This window comes from Xenopus tropicalis, chromosome 7 (assembly GCF_000004195.4).
Source record: "Xenopus tropicalis strain Nigerian chromosome 7, UCB_Xtro_10.0, whole genome shotgun sequence".
In the NCBI taxonomy this organism is placed as follows: Eukaryota; Metazoa; Chordata; class Amphibia; order Anura; family Pipidae; genus Xenopus; species Xenopus tropicalis.
This window is the reverse complement of record NC_030683.2, coordinates 113,364,610-113,387,855: the sequence shown is the minus strand read 5'-3', so window position 1 is coordinate 113,387,855 and position 23,246 is coordinate 113,364,610. Positions and strand designations below refer to the sequence as shown.

At 43.8% G+C, this 23,246-nt stretch overlaps 1 protein-coding gene across 1 annotated transcript; it reads right to left on the bottom strand.

Annotated features, from left to right (window-relative positions):
• Window positions 1-5,336: 5,336 nt before the first annotated feature.
• Window positions 5,337-10,468, bottom strand: lhb (luteinizing hormone subunit beta). The gene is made up of 5 exons (XM_002939234.5): window positions 10,251-10,468; window positions 7,702-7,902; window positions 6,405-6,566; window positions 6,131-6,258; window positions 5,337-5,854 (listed from the first exon to the last, which is right to left on the bottom strand). Exons 1-5 carry the CDS (start codon window positions 10,347-10,349, stop codon window positions 5,446-5,448), a joined length of 999 nt encoding a protein of 332 aa, XP_002939280.1. The 5' UTR covers window positions 10,350-10,468; the 3' UTR covers window positions 5,337-5,445.
• Between the last annotated feature and the right edge of the window lie 12,778 nt (window positions 10,469-23,246).

The following is a 23,246-nucleotide window of genomic DNA, read 5'->3' as shown; positions in this document are numbered from 1 at the left end:
ACGCTACAGCCCCCCCACTGCGCCCAAGGCAATTTTGTACAATATTTTAATGTAATATAATAACAGTGTATTACACAGGGCTATGGCTAAATAAGTGTAATTCATAATAAATATATAATAAATAATATCCAATTTAGATTACTGCCTTAATATTACTTTGCTTTAGGAAACCGTTAATGGATCAGAGCTGGGCAGCCATTTGGGGGTACAGGGAGTCCAAGCCTAATGGGCCCATCATTTCTAAAAACAATAATTAAATACAGTCTAGTCTACTATATATAAATATATATATATATATTTAGCATATTTTGTATTTTATGGAGAAAAAAGTGTGTTTTCGATGGCAGCCCTGCCTATCTGCCAAATACCTGTGTCTCTCAGTCAGAGCCAGCATTAAAGTCATCTCCAAAGCACATTTTTAGAAAAAAAATTATTTTCATAATACAATATCTACAGAAGATTCAATTCCTATAGATTATGAGGCCAGGCCTATGGCAGGGTTTTGTACTTGGCGGAAATCCAACCTGCTGACATTCTCACAGTAATAACGGCGGGGTCCCCAAACTTTGCAGAGTCAGGCACCAGGTAACTGTGGTACAAGGTAAGAAAAAGTGGGTGGAGCCACCAACAGCCAATCAGAGTTTACCTATTGACTTTCAATGGGGAAATTCAATCTGCTGCCATTCTGAAAGTGTTAACACCAGGGTCCCCAAACTTTTCACAGTTGGTCACTAGGGGACTGCAGCTTTAGTTTTGAAAAGTGGGCAGAGCCACCAACAGCCAATCAGATTTTAACTATTGATTTTCAATGGGGAAATTCAACCTGCTGCCATTCTCACAGTATTAACACCAGGGTCACTAGGGGACTGCATTTTTAGGTTTTAAAAAGTGGGTGGAGCCACCAACAGCCAATCAGACTTCACCTATTGTATTTTTTTTTGTTTAAATTTAAAATGCTGCTTTTCTCACACTATTTATGTCAGGGTTCCCAAACAAGTGGGAGGAGCCACCAACAGCCAATCCATTTCCACCTATTAGATTTCATTGGTTTATATTTAAACTGATGCCATTATTTAAATATTAATTCCAGGGTTGTTAAAGTTTCCAGAGTTAGTCACTGGGTATTTGCCATTCAAAGTTTGAAAAAAAAAGTGGGCGGAGCCACCAACAGCCAATCACATTTCACCTATTTACTTTCAATGGTGAAGTGTAAAATGCTGTCAGTCACAATTTTTATGCCTGAGTCCCAAAAATTTGCAAAGTTGGTCACTGGGGGACTGCAGTTCAAAAATAGGAAAAGTAGGTTGGGCCACTAACAGCGAAACAGATTTCATCCATTGAATTTTATTGGTTTAAATTTAAAATGCTGCCATTCTCACACTATTTATGCCAGGGTGCCCACTGTTTGTCACTGGGTGACTTCGACTCAAGGTTAGAAAAAGGGGGCGGAGCCACCAATCACCAATCACTATTCACCTATTGACTTTTATTGATTTAAGTTTAAACTGCTGCCGTTCTCTAACTATTAATCCTAGGGTCACTAAACTTTGCAGGGTTAGTCACTGGGTAACTGCAGTTCCAGGTTAGAAAAAGGGGGTGGAGCCACCAACCGCCAATCAGATGTCACTCGTTGACTTTCAGTGGAGAAATTTAAGTTGCTGCCATTCAGACACTATTAAAACCAGGGTCCCCAAACTTTACACAGTGGTTTTTACTGTATAACTGTGCTCCAAGGTTAGAGAAAGTGGGCGGGGCCCATTCAGTGACTTCATGTTTTTCAACCCAACATGAAGTTTGTTCTCAAACTTCCCTTTCTAGTTGTTATTGTTACTGTTTATTCCTCATCTTTATATTCAGTCCTCTCCTAATTATATTCCATTCTAACCACTGCCTGGTTACTAAAGTAAACAAGACCCTAGCAACCAGATAGCTGCTAAAATACCAAAATGGAGAGCTGCTGAAGAAAAAGAGAAATAAGTGAAAAACCACAAGAAATAAAAAATGAAAACCAGTTGCAGATTGTCTCAGATAATGAACGTCTATGTCATACTACAAGTTGATTTAACCCCTTTTACACTATCACTTATACCTGCTATATTTCTCAGTAGCAACATGGAGAAAGGTGCTTTGGCCCCGTCACTCTACATCTGGGTTGTAGGAGATTTGTTTCTCACCATTGGTGGGGTTGAAATGACTTCAGGGCTAATAACCATCCATAAACTGATATAATATTTTTCTCCACAAAGCAAATTGCTGCTACACCATGAATGGAGGTGTCTACCCCATCCTATGTATAGACTGCGAGACAGAATGGGAACTGGGCTGTAAATGGAAAGAGCATAACAGAAAGCTGCAGGGTAGCTACTTTGCACAGGTGAAGCCCAAAACATCTGCACATAGTCGAAAAACTGTCCAAACATTGGCCAATGTTACTGACCTGACAGGTTCTGCACTATGAGTTCAACCCTTCTTCCTTTTAAACCCCTTTCAGCTTCCAAATATGCCAAAGTATATAATACAAACAATACTAAATACAGCTATGGGATGTATAATACAGGTATAGGACCCGTTATCCAGAATGCTTGGGACCCAAGGGTATTCTGGATAAGGGGTCTTTCCATAATTTGGATCTCCATACCTTAAGTCTACTAAAAATCAATCAATAAAACATTAATAGAACACAACAGGATGGTTTTGCATCCAATAAGGATTATTTAAATCTTAGTTGGGATCAAGTACAGGTACTGTTTTATTTTTACAGAGAAAAGGGAATCATTTAACCATGAAATAAACCCAATAGGGCTGTTCTGCCCCCAATAAGGGGTAATTATATCTTAGTTGGGATCAAGTACAGGTACTGTTTTATTATTACAGAGAAATGGGAATCATTTAACCATTAAATAAACCCAATAGGGCTGTTCTGCCCCAATAAGGGGTAATTATATCTTAGTTGGGATCAAGTACAGGTACTGTTTTATTATTACAGAGAAATGGGAATCATTTAACCATTAAATAAACCCAATAGGGCTGTTCTGCCCCCAATAAGGGGTAATTATATCTTAGTTGGGATCAAGTACAGGTACTGTTTTATTATTACAGAGAAAAGGGAATCATTTAACCATGAAATAAACCCAATAGGGCTGTTCTGCCCCCAATAAGGGGTAATTATATCTTAGTTGGGATCAAGTACAGGTACTGTTTTATTATTACAGAGAAAAGGGAATCATTTAACCATTAAATAAACCCAATAGGGCTGTTCTGCCCCAATAAGGGGTAATTATATCTTAGTTGGGATCAAGTACAGGTACTGTCTTATTACTACAGAGAAAAAGGAAATCAGTTTTAAAATTCTGAATTATTTGATTAAGACGAGCTTTCCGTAATTTGGAGCTTTCTGGATAACGGGTTTCCGGATAAGGCATCCCATACCTGTACTTAATACTTGTGACCTGGGGTTTTCTAGATAAGGGGTATTTCTGTAATTTGGATCTCTATACATCTGTTTGCTAAAAATCATTTAAATGTGCAATAAACCCAATAGGATTGTTTTGCCTCCAATAAGGATTCATGCAGCTTAGTTACCATCAAGTACAATCTACTGTTTTATTATTATTACAAAGAAAAAAAAAACATTTTTAAGAATTTGAATTATTTATTTAATTTGGATTCTATGGGAGATGTCCTTCCCATAATTCAGAGCTTTCTGTGTAACAGGTTTCTGGATAAGGGATCCCAGACCCCAGCTGAAGCCATCTCTAACTGAACTCAAATGGGTGTGGGCAATTAGATTAGAAGACAATAATCATTATTTTCCACCTGTAGTTGGATACCATGCAGATGTTTTTTAAGGAAAACTATACCCCCCAAACAATGTGGGTTTCTATAAAATTATATTGTATAAAACAGCTTATATGTCAAGTTCTGTTTCAGCTAAATAAACCATTTTCATAAAAATATACTTTTTTTTATTAGTATGTGCCATTGGCTAATCCTTAATAGAAAATTGTCATTTTAAGTACTAAGGGCCGCCCCCTGGGATCATAGGATTCACAGTGCACACAAACAAGCCAAGGCACACATACATGCTAGGCCCCATCAGCCAATGAATGGGCAGAGTTCTGCCTTTTACTCCCACACTACTTCCTGTTAAAGTTAGAGCTGCATTACTTCCTGTCAGCTGATATCTGAGTGAGCACACAGCCCAGCACAATATGATGGATCAAGGGAAAATGTGTAAAAGGTCAATATTTACTGATATATTTATTCTAGTTTTTTACGATTCTTTAATAGGCCACTTAATATCATATAAATGGTTAAGTATTTATTTTGGGAGTGTAGTTTTCCAGCTGAGAAGTAATTAAAAGTGCCCCCACTGACTTACATAGCAAATGCCAGAATGGTGTTTTCATTTAACACAATGGGAGGCAATTTTGGGAACTTTTCATCCTTGTGCAAGGAACCAGTGTCGGACTGGCCCACCAGGATACCAGGAAAACTCCCGGTGGGCCCAGGTGTCAGTGGGCCCTCCTGCTCCTGACCATTTGGCCTGTTTCATGGTTATTCCCTATTTCTGTATGGGAAAAAGAGGAGAAATAGATGGAAGGATAGGTGCTAGCATGTAAATAAAAGAGACTAGGAGAATAAAGTGGTTGGGTGAGGAAAGGAGGAAAAATTGTTTGGAGAGTGGGCCCATGGTCTAAGGTTTTCTGGTGGGCCCCTGGGGTCCCAGTCCGACACTGCAAGGAACCATGTGCCATCATCCTTAGAACATTGCTCTGGAGATCCTTGAAAGTCACCTCGGAGTGTATAATTTCGCATTTGTCCTACTGCATATACTGTAGGCCTACATATCTCATAGACAAAATGTGTCAGGCAACATCTAGTTACTAATCAGACCGGACTGGCAATCTGTGGGTTCAGGCAAATGCCAGAGGGGCTGCTGTAAGATGCCATAGTCACTATTTATTGGGCTGGGGGGGGCTGTTTGGGCCTCTGGGTACTTGGAATGCCAGGACCCAGGCCCAGACTGGCAATCTGTGGGTTCAGGCAAATGCCAGAGGGGCTGCTGTAAGATGCCATAGTCACTATTTATTGGGCTGGGGGGGCTGTTTGGGCCTCTGGGTACTTGGAATGCCAGGACCCAGGCCCAGACTGGCAATCTGTGGATTCAGGCAAATGCCAGAGGGGCTGCTGTAAGATGCCATAGACAGTCACTATTTATTGGGCTGGGGGGGGCTGTTTGGGCCTCTGTAAACATGAACTTCCAGGGCCTATTATAAATCTCAGTCTGGACCTGTTACTAACCAATGCATTTAGAAGGAGATCACAGGGACAGATGCTGGGTAACTGGACTTTATTAGGTTGAGGACAAGGCAAGCTGGTTATTGTTACCCTTATTTAGCGTAAGCACTGACATGCTAGCTTGTATTATATCTTTGGGTGGTCTCACACAGTAATTGGTCTCTCACTTCCATATGTCTCATACTCTGTGTGATACATTTTAGGCACAGCCATTATTTCTGGTAAAGATCCTTGCCGAGGGATTGTCCATGGGCATTCCAAGGGGAAATAGACATCTTGTGACCTTTTAACATCCAATGGCCGCTGGTAACTCTCCTGTACCAGGGTTTTAAGGCCTCTGTTAGGAACTGGTACTGCACGCGGGGGTATCCTGGGTAGTTTGGTAGCAATAGGGAACTGGGTAACATCACGCATAGGAGGAGGCCTTCGCAGGATGGGATAAGTCTCCTTAGGGAGCGGGTTCTCTTTAAGGCCATGTCCCCAGGCCTTGGGGTAATCCTCAGCCTGCCAGTAGGTCAGGATATCTTTCTTGGGGTAGCCCTCCAGTTCTTTCCTAGGTGAATCAAAATAAAATATTCTGATAAAACCAAAATGATGGCCTGAGGTAAAGCTAGAATAGTGCAGGCTGCTAGGCAGCAAAGCAAAGGGTAGGTAGCCCCAATTGGACCAACTACACATGCATCCCAAAGTGCTGCTACATGCTCTGTCTAAACCCAGTCCTGAATGCCTGTATGTAAGATATAACAGTACTGAATTACCAATAACAGAATATATTTATAGTTATATGCAGTTGATGGAACAATAGACATAAATAGACTAGGACACTTACGCTGTAAAAGCTCTGAAATCCCGTGCAGTAGTGGACGCATAGATGTCATTGAGACGCAAGGCCCCGCCATCCCTTATATAAAAAGTCTCTCCAGAAAGGGCTTTATTCTCTGTCGTAGGCACTATGGACTGAGCATCAATATGATATAGTATCAATAATACATGCAAACTGCTCTGATATTAAAGACAAGCAATGCTCATATCAAGTGCCCTTATCCTCAGGTCAGGAGTCACAGTGCTTGATATACACACAGAGTTATAGTCTGTGCCCGTACCTGTGATGGCCCATTACCATGATGGTTACTGAGTGAGTAAGGTTGCGGCCCGGCATGGAAGTTAGCCAATGTAGGTTGAGTCTGATGTCCAGTGAACTCCGATTTCATCTCACTGCTTTGAGAGGCAGGGTCTAGCGGAGATCTCCATGCTCTTAGCTTTAACTGTGGAATACATGTTAGGTAAAAGTGTCAAAATGATACTTTAATAAAGGGACAGACAACTCTGTACTGGACTCCCATCCTCAGAGTAGGGCCTGACTCTTTGCCAGAAAATGTCCTTGGCATATTGCACATTTTTGTACTGGTCTAGCTGGCAAGCTACCATCCAGGGCTGGGGCAGGTATTACAGTGCAATGTATTTTCTGGTAAATTTGTGATCCCTACTTATTCTGCCTCTGGCCCAGCTCAATTTGGCCTCCCCTCTCACCCTCCATCCCACCCATAGCCCCTTCAATTTTGAGCTCCGCCTTGTTGCATCATACTCTCGCCTCAGCTGGGTCCTAACACCTTCCCCGTAATGTCATTTCCCCACCCTTCTCACTCCCGCCCTTCTGTTCTATGTTATTGGCTGGTTAGGCTTCAGTAGAAAGATGGCAACCTTATTTCAGAGCTGTGAACTAACCCTATGGTCATGAGGGAGTTAATGATCCAGTCCTGGTATTTTTAGGCTTGAATTCCTCTTAACACTAAATGATAACATGAAATAAAGGTCTCAAAAAGACTTGGAGTGGATCATTATCTCCCACATGACATTGGGCTGGTTACCAGGGCCAGAACTAGGGGTAGGCAGAAGAGGCAGCTGCCTAGGGCGCAACGATTGAGGGGCGCCAGGCAGGAGCCTCTCCTGCCTACCCCTAGTGCTACTTTGTCATTGCCTCCGCCGCTTGTCATTAGTGGCGGAGGCAATGACCGATCTAATCGCTCCGCCCACCCGAACCTTCTCCTGTGCTTTGGCGCGCATGCACCGTTCGGGAGGGCAGGGAGGTGGGCGGAGTTGGCCGACCGTGTTGCCTAGGGCGCCCGTTCGGCTTGGCCTGCCCCTGCTGGTTACAGAACCATTACAATTAGCCTTTTTTTTATTTTCACCATAGGTATATATAACATTTGGCAGTGTCTCCATGTTAATTGTAGTGACAGTGGATCCTCATTGTCAGGTTCACTCGTGGGTGCTAAGACAATGACACCACTTGTCTGTAGTATGACTTTGAGCAGCAGACATGACTGGTCCTAATGAGCTACATGTTAGGAAAGAAACCTGCAGGTAGAAATCGACCAAAGAAAGCATTATTTTTAATACCTTATCCCACAAATCCTTGTTGTAATGGACTTTCCAGTGAGGGGGGGCAATGGGGTGCCTGGGCTGGGAGTAGACTCCCCCTGGATATTTTCTATTATGGGTACTGCCTGTCGTGGTCTCATATGTGTTAAGGAGCTCGTCATATGCAGTCACTTCATCTGTCCTGTCCAGCCCAGGAGGCAAGGGGTCACTCAGGCTTGACTAAAGGAAAAGGAACAATATTGTCAGAAGATTTCATTAGTATGCAAATTTTACTTCTACATAACGTACAGTATTTGCTCAAAAAAGGTCTAGCATTTCATGCCTACTGTTGTGTCCAGTATCAGCCTGGTCCTCCATGGTACCAGGAAAACTCTGGTGGGCCAAGGTGTCAGTGGACCTTTCTGTTCGCCCAACCATTCCGCCTTGTATGTCTATATAAAGTTCATTCCTTATTTCTGTATCAGAATAAAGAGGAGAAATGGAGAGAAGAATAGAGAAAAGTACATAGAGAGAAGTGGTTAGGAGCACAAAGAAAGCAAGAAAAGAAAGGAGGAAAAATAGTTGGGGAGTCGGCCTGTGGTCTAAGGGTTTCTGGTGGACTTGGTGCAGGGGTTTCCTATAAGTAGAGATTTTGAACTTGTCAGAAAAGTATGGACACCGCTGCTGTGTGTCCCTGCTTTGCCTCCTAAGGGCCCTTAAGGATGGCCATACCCACTGGGCCCACCAAGGCTGGGATCTTGCAAGTCAGTGGTCATTTTGGGTGCACCAGTGATCTAATGTGAAAAACACATAGAAGAATAATGATTGAGACCAGTCAATCACAAATTCACACTGCAGGGCTGCACAGGTAATGATGGTGCTGAGCCATATGATCTGCATAATAAGTTTTATTTAACTGATAAAATTGTAAAAGGTGGGGCTGCTACCCTAGGGGTGCAGTTTGGTGCAACAATGATTTCAAATATCCTAGGTGCTTTTGTGACCAGCAAAATACACTGTACGCTATGCATTGCTATCTTTAGAGGAAGCAATGCCTAAAGCAAAATAACTCTAGTAATCCCTAATATAACGTTTTAGGAGCACCATCTTTAGGGCTGGACTGGCCCAATAGAATGCTAGGAGGGCCTTTTAGTCTACCCAGCCTAGTGACCTAAATTCTCTGACAGTACTGTGACTCTGCTCCATGCAGAGCCTGACCTCTCCCATTGCAGTGCGGTAGACTTCTGAGCATGGGCGGCATTATCGGCACTAGGGCCCTATACAAAGAGCATGGCAGTTTCCCCTCTTTGCAACCCGCTGAGCATTGCTCTGCACTCAACTCACTACTAACTTTATATATAAATATACACATGGGGCACATGTATAATTAGAAATAAAGTATTTATGAATGCTCTTCCCCATAGAAACACCATGCAGGTCTGTGGTGGGCAGGCTGCCAGTGGAGTGAAATCAATAGTAGCACTTTATATACCTGACAGCTTGCAACATAGACCTTCCCTCCTGCCGGCAGTGCTGCATGTGAATCACCTTGGTATTATGAGCATCACTTTTTAGAGAACAAAAAAGTATCACTCTGATAAATAACCCAGTCACCGGGTAGGTTCAGGTTCTTTAGCACAATTGGACTGGGTCCAGAAGAAGATCCCTAGGGGTTTATGCACACAGGTGGGCAGTGTAGTTTCATGTGTGCTACCACATAGCAACCCAGGTGTTAATAAATCTGCCCTTGGGCTCTGTCCCCACAGTAGAGGGCAATAATACTGAGCATTTTATATATTTTACTGTGTTCAGGGCATTGTGTACCCATAGGGAAGACTGGGATCATATAACATTTTAGTTGCTGTGAAGATGTCTTTTTATTTACACGTTACACTTGGAGCTATGTAATTGACTCCTCATGACACTGGATTTATGGGAAAACATTGCACTGTGGCTAAAAAGTGGTGTTTGCATCAACAAGCACACAACTAGCAAAGCAAATAAGTACATGACCCCTCTTGTTTTTAACAGTCTTGCCAAAGCCATGCTGGGAGTTTCAGGACTTTGGCCACTAGAGGCCACTGTTTTACTAAATGAGCACCTACGTTACAATGGGCTTCCATTGGGTGGTACTTACTAGTAATAAGGCAGTTGAGTTGCGGTGAATACCGCTGAATGGTACATATGATACACAAACCAACACACCAACTGTTGCACATAGTTTGCTTTCTTAGAGATACTGATCTACTGGCATTAGGGTGATAAGGACCTTATTTCAGGTTATCATTTAAAAATAAAATAAAGAGTTAGATTTTAAATAAATCCGGTGTTCTGGCCGCCCGAATTATTGGAAAAGCAGAAAGCCAAGCTGAAACATCTGGCAAAGTAACATAAAGTTTCTGCCAGGACAGAGAATCCCGATCTACCAGGATCACAGGATTATCTGTTAATTATATATGGTTGGGCCGTATGACAAGAACTGGCCAAACGGTTTGACCAAATCTAGTAGCCAGCAGTAGTTGGCAATATTTCTGCAAGTAACTCTGTGCTTTAAGAAAGATTCGCTGGACATGTAATTTCTGCCTTACCCTGATATGTGGAGGAGGGAAGGAGGTCAGGGCTTTGTGGTTGAGTCCAACTCCGGTGCTGGTTAAATGCCAGTCCTGCCGTCTCTCCAACTCATTCATCCTAAATCATACAAAATCTCTTCAAAGCAAGAGAAATAACCCTGGAAAAGAAGCCTGAAGCCGGATAATACACTGCCTTCATGGAATTAGCAGCAACTGTTGTGTTTGTGTGTTGTCATGGTGACTAAACCCTCCTTTGTCTTGGAATCCTGAGAGCCAATAGGCTCATAGTCACTTGGAGAAGATGCAAATGCTCTCAGCACAAGGACGGTGCCCTATATAAAGCCACACAATCACAAGTATATAGGGATGGTTTGGGTAGATAAAATGCACAACTATCAGTGACATAAGAAAGCTCAGCAGTGTAAAGGAAATAACTCTGCAGAGGTTATAAAATATGTACTTTTCTGAATACATATATATTTTGAGTGACATTGGAAGGGTCCAGGCGATTACTATGTAAGTCAATGGAAGAGCAATTCCCATCAATTTGCCCCCTGCAAGCTGCAGACTGCACAGGATGCTAGGAGTGTCCTTATGTGACATATTGTCCCTTAAGGGTTAAGAAATCCTCATTCCCCACTGGGAACCCCAACACTGCCCCGCACTGAATAGAGGAAGCAGGGGAACCTGGGGGACAGGGAGGTCCGGACCCTGGGGTCAGCTTCCTTTGTTGTTGTATATAAATCCTTGCTCCCTGTCGGCTCTCAGGTAGGAGAGTGTGTGGGGAGAGGGGATTTATGTGACTGGGGGTTTGCTACTCTGCACCTGCAAAGTTTTTTTTTTTTTTGGGGGGGGGGGCGGTGCAGAGTTGTTATAATACTGCTGCCCCATTTTCTGTACATGGTCATACAGATGCCAGACACTGTGCCAATCAGGGATGTTTCACTTGCAGACCTCCAGCTGATATTGAACTGCAACTCCCAGATGAAGGCAGTTGGAGGGATGGTAGCATAGCTATTAAAAAATGGCGACAGGTCAGGCATCTCTGATTCATAAGATTATTTTCCACCCCTGATCATGACTTCAGCCTTTCTCCATGGGCTACTGCCCCCTTTTATCTCATTCCATTATCCCCTGTGACTCCCTAGATAAAGATGCACCTGGCGCACTGCTTGATGCATATCTGTGCTGAGGCTTTCCAGGAGGGCTGATGTGGATAGCAGAAGTGACGTTCTCTAAGGCCTTGCTCACACAAGTAATGTGGCCGCTCAGATTTAGCTGCATGGATCTCAGTATCACATGAGATGATATCAAATCCAGCACACGTCACATGCTCCTGTTATCTGCCCTTATACACAGCATTACCATTGGAGCATCGCTAGACCCAGGGTGAAGAATCTGCTGCCTTATGTCATTATAGCTAAGCCCTACCCGCTTGCCTCTATGTAACTGGATAACCCTATCCTTTGGCAAGTCAGTAGCACAGTGGGCCACTATAGTCCATTCACCAGGAAAGGGTGGGCTGTAGACATATGCACCATTGCCTGGTAACAGCTGCCCAATCAGGTTAGAGCTCTCTCACCTCTCCAGCTGTAGCTTTCACTTCCCAGTCATTTTACATTGATTGGCCAGTTTGGTTGTTTCAGCCACGGCACCATGTGGGCAGGCCCGGATTTGTGGCAAGGCCACAAAGGCCTGGGTCTAGGGCAGGAGAAATTCAAGGGTTGGCATGCCGCCAAGGCACACAGGAATTTTGGCCGCATACAGAGCCATGGGGAGAGGATGCGCAGAAACTTTAGCCCACTGCTCCGTATGAGTTAAATGGCGCCCATGGGGTGCGGGTCGGTCGAGGTGGGGTAACCAACAGCAATTGCTCTAAATGACCACAATACTATTGGAATATATTGTATCTACATCTACATCAGGTACCAGTGACCCAATTAATGCTCACAAATTGTTACCTTGATGGTGCCCTTTCTTCTGCAATTTCACCGGCAGTTCCCTTCTTTCTTGCGCCACAATATCACCAGCAGTGCCCCTCTCTCTTGTTTTGCCCCAGCAGTGCCTCCCCCTTCTGCACTACCACCAGTGGCACCCAGGTCTGGACTACGATTTTAAATAGGCCCTGGCATTCCAAGTACACAGAGACCCAAACAGCCCCCAACCCAATAAATAGTGACTTTCTATGGCATCTTACAGAAGCCCCTCTGGCTATTGCCTGTACCAACAGATTGCCAGTCTGGGCCTGTTGGCACCCCCATTTCTGCACCAGTGGTTCCCCTCTTTCTTGTGTCATAGTAACACCGATGGTGCCCTCTTTTTTTTTTTTTTTGCTGCAGTTCCACCAGTGGTCCTCCTCGTTCTTGTGCTTCAGTACTACCAGCAGTAGCACCCCATTCCCACAGTTGCACCAATGGTGCCCTTTTTTTTATTGTTCTGGAGTTTAACCAGAGGTGCCCCCTCTATCCACAGTTCCATCATCTATGTCCCTTTTTTTTTGTGCCTCAGTACCACCAGCAATGCCACACCTTATATGTGTCACAGTACCACTAGTGGTGTTCCTTCCTTACTGTGCCGCAGTTCCTCTGGCATTATACCTTATCCTGAAGTTCCTCCAGCAGTGCCCCTCTCTTTGGCAGTTCCAGCCGCAGTATCCAATCACCTTTCCACAGTTCCACCAGTGTTGCACCTCTTTGTGCTGCACTACTACCAGTGGTGCCTTCTTATTTCTGCAGCTTCACCAATGGGACTGCATCTTTCTACAGTTCCGCCATCTGTGCCCCTCTTTCTTGTGCCACAGTACATGTGTTGTCCCTCTCCTTACTGTGCCTCCACTTTTGCTTTGCCACCAGTGTTGCCCCTCTTTGTGCTGCACTACTACCAGTGGTGCCTTCTTATTTCTGCAGCTTCACCAATGGGGCTCCATCTTTCTACAGTTCCGCCATCTGTGCCCCTCTTTCTTGTGCCACAGTACATGTGTTGTCCCTCTCCTTACTGTGCCTCCACTTTTGCTTTGCCACCAGTGGTGCCTCTCTTTTGTGATGCATTTCCATCAGCTGTGCCCCCTTTAAAGAAATCTTTGAGACTCCCAGTGTCCCAAGAGTTTACAGCCCCTCGTCAAATCTTCATCTTCCTTCATTTTCTTTTTAAAACTGTCTTCAAGCACCACTGTATCCCACTGCATCAAACTGCTATTGTACCCCATACCCATAAATATGTAATGCATGTGCCCTAATAAATTTTTTTGTGTGCATGTTAATTCCATATTTTATGTACCCCCTATTGGAAAATGTAAGGATATGAAAAGTCACTGAGGAGCCCAATTACCTTATGTAGGCACAAGGCCAGGGGCCAATATACAATGCACCCGGTGTTATAAATATATATTAGTAGGTACCTTGGGTTTCTGTCACCTTTATAGGAGCCTTATGGAAATATCCTGTAATATCCTATCCATGATTTGTATTAGAAAGTTTAATATTCCATATGGAATTGGTGCTTAGGCACAGTATAGCTTGTTAGAGTTTTTACATAATCTGATTGTAATTTGGTTACCCTACATATTTGCTCTGATGGCACCAAGGACATTGCATCTATTGGCACATACAGTATATGCATATAGAAAGCTTTTTGTCGCTTTGCTGGATTAGAATAAGGAGTATATTGCTTTATTATAATAACATTTAAAACATATAACATAGTAAGTTAGGTTGAAAAATGACACCTTACTAAAAAGCCATCCAATCCCTTCTTAAAGCTTTCTAATGGATCAGCTAGTACGACTGATTCACTTCAAAAAATCCTTTCAGAATATTTAGACAGAACCTTCTTTCTTCTTATCAGAATGGGTGCCCTTGTGTTAGAAGGACCTACTAGTAAATAAAGCATCCCCTTATATATTTATCATATCACCCCTTAAGCGCCTCTTCTCCAGTGTAAACAACCCTAACTTGACTAGTCTTTCCCCATAACTGAGACTTCCCATACCCTTTACCAGCTTAGTTGCCCTTCTCTGGACCCTCTCTAACTCAATAATGTCCCGTTTGAGCACTGGAGACCAAAACTGAACAGCATATTCTAGATGGGGCCTTACCATCGCTCTGTAAAGGGGAAGAATAACCCCCTCCTCCCGTGAATCTATACCCCTTTTAATGCAGCTCAAAACCTTGTTTGCCCTTGCAGCTGCTGCCTGGCATTGCTTGCTACAGCCAAGTTTATTATCTACAAGGACTCCAGGGTCCTTCTCCATTATGGATTTGCCTAGTGCAGTCCCATTAAGGGTATAAGTGGCTGCATATTTTTACATCCAGGTGCATGACCTTACATTTATCCACATTAAATCTCATCTGCCACTTAGCCGCCCAGATTGCCAGTTGGTCAAGATCCTTCTACAAGGATGCCACATCCTGGATGAAATTAATTGGGCTGCAGAGAATTGTGTCATCTGCAAACAATGATACATTATTTATAATACTATACCCTAAGTCATTAATGAACAAATTAAACAAAAGTGGACCCAGTACAGAACCCTGAGGGACCCCACTGAGAACCTTATTCCAAGTAGAGAATGTACCATTAACAACCACCCTCTGTACCCGATCCTGTAGCCAGTTTTCTATCCATGTGCAAACGACTTCACTGAGCCCAACAGTCCTTAGTTTAGAAAGCAGTCGTTTGTGGGGAACGGTATCAAATGCTTTGGCAAAATCCAGATAGATTATATCTACTGCACCCCCACTGTTTACTAACCTCATACAAAGCAGTCATATTGGTCTGACATGACCTGTCCTTCATAAAGCCATGCTGATTACTGCTAATAAAGCCATTCTCCTGAGCATAATTTTGTATGTGATCCCTTAACAAGCCTTCAAATAACTTGCACCCCATGGATGTCAAACTTGCAGGCCTATAATTCATAATGCCTTTTTAAATATAAGAATGACTTCAGCTTTCCTCCAATCCATAGGTACCATACCTGATGAAAGTGAGTGTGAGAATATCAGAAACAGAGGGCATTGTAAAACTGACCCTAGCTCCCTCAGTACCCGAGGGTGTATTCCATCTGGCCCTGCTGCCTTGTTCACATTAATTTAAAGTAACCCTTTATGTACCATATCCTGCATCAACCACTGATTAGCTTGAGCTAAAAGTGCAGCTATTGGGTGAGACTTGGCCCTTCCTTTATTGTATACTCAGAAAGAACTGATTGAGCATATTTGCCTTTTCTGTATCCATTGTAACCATATTGTTACTATAATTCAATGGGGCCACACTCTCAAACTGTATCTCTTTACTATCAATATACTGAAAAAACTTTTTGGGGTTAGTTTTAGCCTGTGCCGCAACACGCTCCTCATTTTCTATCTTTGCCTTCTGGATTGCTTTTTTACAACACTTGTCATACTGTTTATATTCATTAAATGCAGCTTCTGTCCCCTCTGACATGGGCTAAATAAATCACATTTTTGATGCAGTTCAAGCTTCTGGATTTTTCTACATTAAAGTCCCTTGTGTCATATGGACCTCTTTTACTTAAAGATGATGATATTGGAAATAACCTCAGAATTCCGTGGACTTTATAGGTTTACAGAACACCTTAGTGACTTCTAACATCCATTCATTATATTTGTTGCAAGATGATATTAGTTCACAATCACTGGCCTATATCTCTGCCGGTTTGTGCTTTTCCTGACCCATCTCGCCATCTAGTGGCAGGTTTTAGCCAACACAGCGCTACTCACAGTTAACAGCATTTAGTATGGCAACAATTTTGAATTACCACAAATGGCAATAGAGGGGGCTGTTTAGCTATAATTTTTACTGCAACTATAACTATATATTTAACTGTTTAATTTAATCCTTGGACTGTCATCATTAAACCTACCTGCCTATAAGCCCTGATAGAAATTCCCTCTGTAACTCAGCGTTCATCTGGAATTGTCCGGAGAAAAAGATGCAAAAGAACTATACTGGCAGCAAAGCTGCTTCCTCTGACAACACAGATGGCACCGGGCACAATCCTGTACAGAGTCACAACTATGGTGCAACCATTTGTTTACTGGTTGTTATGGTCACTGGGACAGTAAAACTTATGCAAGGTCCCTAAACCTTGAAGCAGACTCCATAATATGATTCCATGTCTCAGCCATGAGCCCCATGGCGTAACTATAACTAGCATAACTATAGAGAAAGCAGAGCATGGGGGTCGGCTCAGACCATGGGAGTCTGCTTCTTCTATAGCAGTGCTGTCCAACTGGCGGCCCGCGACCCCCCTCTGTGTGGCCTCTTGTGTAAGCTTTAAATGGTATCAGTACTGTGATTAACTGGCCCCCTGCATGGTTCTCACCTCAGATTCAGGCTGTAATCCTCCTGTATTGTTTAAACATGTAATCCCCTGTGTTGTTCACACCTTTTAATCTCTGCATTGTTCACCCCCTGCAGTGTTCACACCTCAGGCTCAGGCTGTAATCACCCACATTGTTCCCCTGTTCACACCTCAGGAGCAGTAGAAACCCACAAATAATCCCTGCACACTACAAAAAGAACATATACTGAGGTGGTATTGCAATTAAAAAGTTTTTTAATATATAGTTATTGTGCAGACTGTAGGAGCAGTGCCAGCATTGTGTCACTGTAGGCTGCCTGTGTGTGCCACACAGGCAGGGTAGGGAAGGCAGAGTATGGCACACACAGGCAGAGTATGGCACACACAGGCAGAGTATGGCACACACAGGCAGAGTATGGCACACACAGGCAGAGTATGGCACACACAGGCCAAGTATGGCACAAACCAGCCAAGAATGGCAAACACAGTGAAAGTATGGCACACGCAGGCAGGGTAGGGAAGGCAGAGTATGGCACACACAGGCAGGGTAGGGCAGGCAGAGTATGGCACACACAGGCCAAGTATGGCACAAACCAGCCAAGAATGGCACACACAGTGAAAGTATGGCACACAGGCAGGGTAGGGAAGGCAGAGTATGGCACACACAGGCAGGGTAGGGAAGGCAGAGTATGGCACACACAGGCAGGGTAGGGAAGGCAGAGTATGGCACATACAGGCAGGGTAGGGCAGGCAGAGTATGGCAAACACAGGCAGGGTAGGGAAGGCAGAGTATGGCAGTTTTTGCTGTACTACAACCATTAATATGGGTATGGTCATGTTATAACATGGGTGTGGTTTCAAGTGGGTGCGGTTTCAAAAAGGGGAGTGGTCAAAACTGGCTTCCATTATCGGCCCTCCACCACGTAGGTCGGAAAAATTCCGGCCCTCGGTACAACAGAAGTTGGACAGCACTGTTCTATAGCATTGATATCACTCCCTCCCCAGCTGCTGCATTTTGTTAAAAATACACGCATGAGCAGTGTCTTGGGCATGTCTTGGGCAGTGTCTTTCCCCCCCATGAAAAAAACTTCTGAGGGGGCCAGGTGCAAACAGCCACAACTCCCTGCCCCTGGGCCACAATGTTAAAGGTAGGAGAGGGGCCATGGAGGGGGGGATTACAGCAGACCCCACAGTTTGTGCCCCCCCAAGACCACAGGGTTTGCTGTATAGATAGTTTTATACTGTGTATGAGCAGGCGGTGGTGGGGGGGTAACAGTTAGGTATGAGCTGCTGAGCGCACTGGGCCCCTATAAAGATTTTTTTGCAGAGGGGCCTGTCACCCTCTAGTTATGCCACTGAATTTCATTATGAATTATTAAGATTATAGATATGTTATGCATTCATCCATAAATTAACTTTGCGTCAATAAGTAATAAAGTCTATTTTAAAGCATATATTACCGATTGTGGATTTATGAGATACTTTTTTTTAATTAAAATTAAAACCTTTGTTCCATTGGGTCATTAGCTCAGCTCTCACTGTGCACACATGCTATGCATACTGGGGGAAAGTAATGTTTGTTATAACACTATGATGCCTTTTATGATTAGCCCAAATAATGCCCCTAGGGGCTGGTATCTCAGTATATACTGTTTCTAGGTCCTATTACCCCTGCAGTTAGGTAGGTGCTGCCCTGCAGAGTGCAGGCTTTGTCATAATATCTCCTTGTTTAGATATAGATTTGTTATCTGACCCTTAGGCCTAGCTCTATTAGCTCTATTCAGCAGGCAACATTATCTGCATTTGACTTGCCAGCAGATGGCGCTCTATCACCATATCAGTGCAATAGGGGGATGAATGAAGACAGTGAGTCACGTGGCCTTCTCAGGTCTAATGAAACCTTCAGCAGATGTGCAGCGGCCAAAGTAATACAAGGAAAGAGAATAGCTCGGGGCACTACCTGCTACAATATATAAAGGCTGGTGCAGCGCTGCAAGCTAATATTATGGTTTTATGTATGTTATATGAGTATTTGTATGTACAGTGAGAATGGGGGGCTGCTGAAGTAATTCATTGCCCCATATATGCTATTTACCCTCAAACAAGCACATTGGGCTAAAGAATAATGAGTTTTATACATATATAACTCTATGGGGGAATTCACAAAAGTGTCGGCAAGTACACAGTTCTTAAAGTGTCGGTTGCCAAATTGTAAAAAAGGCGTAAGCATGAGAAATTCACAAAAGGTATCTTATAGTTTTATGGATTTGTTGTAATGCCGCCAAAGTTTAAAAGTTGTCGTATACAGGGTAAATACTTGTTTTTGGACTGGAAAAATGTTCTCTATACAGACTTAAGCGAAATTAATCTGTCAACCTTTTCACCTGACATTTTGTTATAAAGAAAGTCTGTTAAAATGTTGTGTGTGAATAATTTCTTGAAAATTGTTGGTAGAGGTGGAAAAATGATGGGAAATTGGTCTGTGAATAAAGCGACGCAAATATGACATTTTTAAAACATTTTTCCTTACCAACATTTTTGTCAATTCCCCCAAGATGTATAAAATAGTTTATATAATCCTTATAGTTTATTATAGAATAGCATCCAATAAATACAATAGAGACTACAGAAATGCAATAAAAACAGCATTTATTGTATTTTTATAGACAAAAACAAAGATTTTTACACTCTTCTGCGATGTCCACAACACAAGTAACGGTTCTGCCCCATTGGCTCCTTGTCCATGAGCGGTGGGACAGGCTCATTTTATAGTCAAATTTTATAATCACAGAGATCTTCTTTCAATCTATAGATCTTCTGATCTGTCAGCTCTGAATACACAACAGCAGCGTCTGCTCCCTCTTTATACCCCCAACCCGCCCACCATCCCTCGGTCGCCCTTCCTCACCAACTCATTCATTATTTAAATAACATCAGCCTCTATAACAGTAGCTGTGTTAGAAGGGGGTATAAAAAGAGAGAGCGCTGTGTAAGTATTCAGGGCAGAATAAGATCACAGAGAATTTGTCAGAACGTGGAAGAGTGTTTTTTTTTATTATTATTATTAGAAAAGGACTCCCAAGTTTACCACCGTTCCCCCTTGCAGCCCCCTCCCTGTGCCTGTGACCGGAGGAGTTTTGATGAGTCCATGTAATGCTCTGTTCCCCTCTGCAGCCCTCCTTGCTTTGCCTGTGAACGGAGAAGTTCCCCCTGCAACTGCCCCCCCCACCTGTGAACGGAGGAGTTCCCCCTGCAACTGCCCCCCCCCACCTGTGAACGGAGGAGTTCTCTCTGCAGCTGCCCCCCCCCACCTGTGAACGGAGGAGTTCCCTCTGCAACTGCCCCCCCACCTGTGAACGGAAGAGTTTCCCCTGCAACTGCCCCCCCACCTGTGAACGGAGAAGTTCCCCTGCAACTGCCCCCCCACCTGTGAACAGAGAAGTTCCCCTGCAACTGCCCCCCCCCACCTGTGAACGGAGGAGTTCCCCCTGCAACTGCCCCCACCTGTGAACGGAGGAGTTCCCCCTGCAGCTGCCCCCCCCACCTGTGAACGGAGGAGTTCCCCCTGCAACTGCCCCCCACCTGTGAACGGAGGAGTTCCCCCTGCAGCTGCCCCCCCCCACCTGTGAACGGAGGAGTTCCCCCTGCAACTGCCCCCCCACCTGTGAACGGAGAAGTTCCCCTGCAACTGCCCCCCCCACCTGTGAACGGAGAAGTTCCCCTGCAACTGCCCCCCCCCCACCTGTGAACGGAGGAGTTTCAATTAAACTGCATAAGGCTCTGTTCCCCAGCTGCATCCTCTACCTGGTGGCTTCCACATGAGAAACCTAGATAGGTTTAGAGCATGGGGTACACACGACTCAATCCTTCAGGGGGTCCTTTGCTATGTGGAAGGAACCAAACGGAGCTATGGTGTAGTGCAGTGCAGAATAACAAATGGGCGCCAGAAGGTTCTTGAAGTTGAACAATAGAATTGGTTTATTGTCAATATGCAAGGTTAATGCAATATACTCACATACAGCAGTTTAGCAGAGCATTTCTCTGAGGACAGCACAGAGAGGGTGCACCCCTGTTCCTCCCAACTTCTCTTGAGTCTGGGCAGGGTCAGTGCCACCGGTTCAGTTTATCCACCCTTTGGAACAGTCAGATTGGATACCACACTCCCCAGGTTGAACACCTCTAGCCCTCAGGGTCCCACAGCAACTCCGGATCAGGGTTCAGATACTGCCTGCCTCCTATGTCTAAACTGTGGCCCTACACTAAGGCAACGGTGCCTGTATGGAAGGGTGCTTCCAAAACTACTTCCCTTGGTGGAGCCAAACTGCTCTTGCTTCCTTCCCTCACTATCTTACTTTCCTAGAAAGTGCTCAACACAACTTGCTATCTAACTGGTCCTCATTCACGGGGTCCCTGTCCCCAACTTCTCTAGAGTAGATGCAGACTCTAGGGTACATAATTTACTGGGGCCCTGTTGATCCCAGGCTCAGTGGAACTTCCACCTGGGTCAACAGATGCAGCCAAAGAGGAAGCCCCACCCCCCTGCTAAGCACTATATAACAGCACAAACCAAGGAAGCTGCAGGGTTTAAAGTCATAGGGACTAGTTAACCCTATGGATCCCTACACTAGTATACCCCTATGCAAACCCCGTTTCTGTTTTCTTTCAGTTCCCTTTCAAAATACCTTTTTCCTGGCCAATAAGGTAAATTTGTAATTTTTTGAGCCTTATAAGTCCTCACTCTCATTATGCCAGGGCCACCCTTCATCAGTGCTCACCACCATCTTGCAACTCATCAAATTTATTGACACTCTGAGCAGAGACTTTCAGCCCCAATAGTTTGTTAGGAGCAGTTTTGTTACAAGTATGTCCGAGAGGTCCACCCTGACATGTGGGAGATAAGAGTAAGCTTCCCATACGGGTAAAACAGAAGGTGCATATAATACAAATATATTATTTTTTTTTCTGCCCATGCAGCCAAGTCTTGTTTCTAGGTTACTTATGGGAATAAATCTGATTTAATAAGCTGGCTGCATTCCCAGGCAGAAAACAATACATTTGTATCATCATTTTCCAGTTAAAAACTTACTATCTGTTGAGCCTGAAAATCCCTGACTCTAAAGACAAGTTGTTGGGTTTCAATGCCATTTTATGCATATTATATATTACAGGCATATATACAGATCCCTAAGCAATCCTTGCCATCCCTAAGGGCTCTGGTACACGGGGAGATTAGTCGCCCGCGGCAAAACTCCCTGCTCGCGGGCGACTAATCTCCCCGAGTTGCCTTCCCCCTGCCATCCCACCGGCGAACATGTAAGTCGCCGGCGGGATGGCAGACGCGGCGGCGCGATTTCGCGCAAATCGCCGAAAAAGACTCGCGAGGCTTTTTCGGCGATTTCCCGAAATCGCCCCGCCGCGTCTGCCATCCCACCGGCGACTTACATGTTCGCCGGTGGGATGGCAGGGGGAAGGCAACTCGGGGAGATTAGTCGCCCGCGAGCAGGGAGTTTTGCCGCGGGCGACTAATCTCCCCGTGTACCAGAGCCCTAAGCAAAACGTGTTAGGGCAGCTTGAGATTTCTCACTGTGATAACTAGTAAGAATACCCCTCCCATGCCTGCAGTACAGGTATAGGACCTGTTATCCAGAATGCTGAGACCATGGGCTTCCCAGATAAGGGATCTTTAGGTAATTTGGATCTCCGTACCTTATATCTACTAAAAAATCAATTACACATCTTTTAACCCCAATGGGATTGTTTTGCCTCCAATAAGGATTAATTATATCTTAGTTGGGATCAAGTACAGGTACTGTTTTATTATTACAGAGAAAAGGGAATCATTTAACCATTAAATAAACCCAATAGGGCTGTTCTGCCTCCAATAAGGGGTAATTATATCTTAGTTGGGATCAAGTACAGGTACTGTTTTATTATTACAGAGAAAAGGGAATCATTTAAACATGAAATAAACCCAATAGGACTGTTCTGCCCCCAATAAGGGGTAATTATATCTTAGTTTGGATCAAGTACAGGTACTGTTTTATTATTACAGAGAAAAGGGAATCATTTAAACATGAAATAAACCCAATAGGACTGTTCTGCCCCCAATAAGGGGTAATTATATCTTAGTTGGGATCAAGTACAGGTACTGTTTTATTATTACAGAGAAAAAGGAAATTATTTTTAAAAATTATTGTGAAGTCTATTGGAGATGGCCATTCCATAATTTGGAACTTTCTGGATAATGGGTTTCCAGATAACAGATCCCATACCTGTACTAACTTTGGACACTAAGTGGAAAAGTTCCTGCAATACCATTGTCAGAATGGGAAACAGCGAGGATCCGGTTGATCGGGTACCAGACCCTTTAACCTTCTGGTTTCTCTGTGTTTGGTTAAAAGTGTGAGGATCAATTTACAAGTCATAAGATATATAATAATATAGACATTTGTATAGTGCAAAAAGAAGGATAAATTGTGCTCTCCAAAATAAAGTCACTGATTATCTTAACTGTGAGTGCACATTCCTGAAGACCGTGGCTTCCGGTTATAAACATATCATGTGCAAATATAAAAGGATGTCACTCACATTTTAGCTGGTGCAGAAACTGCCTCCGCAGTGGTTTATTGGGAGCAATCAGTGAGGAGGATACAGACATGTCGGAAACCTCACGTTCCCTTTTTCAATGT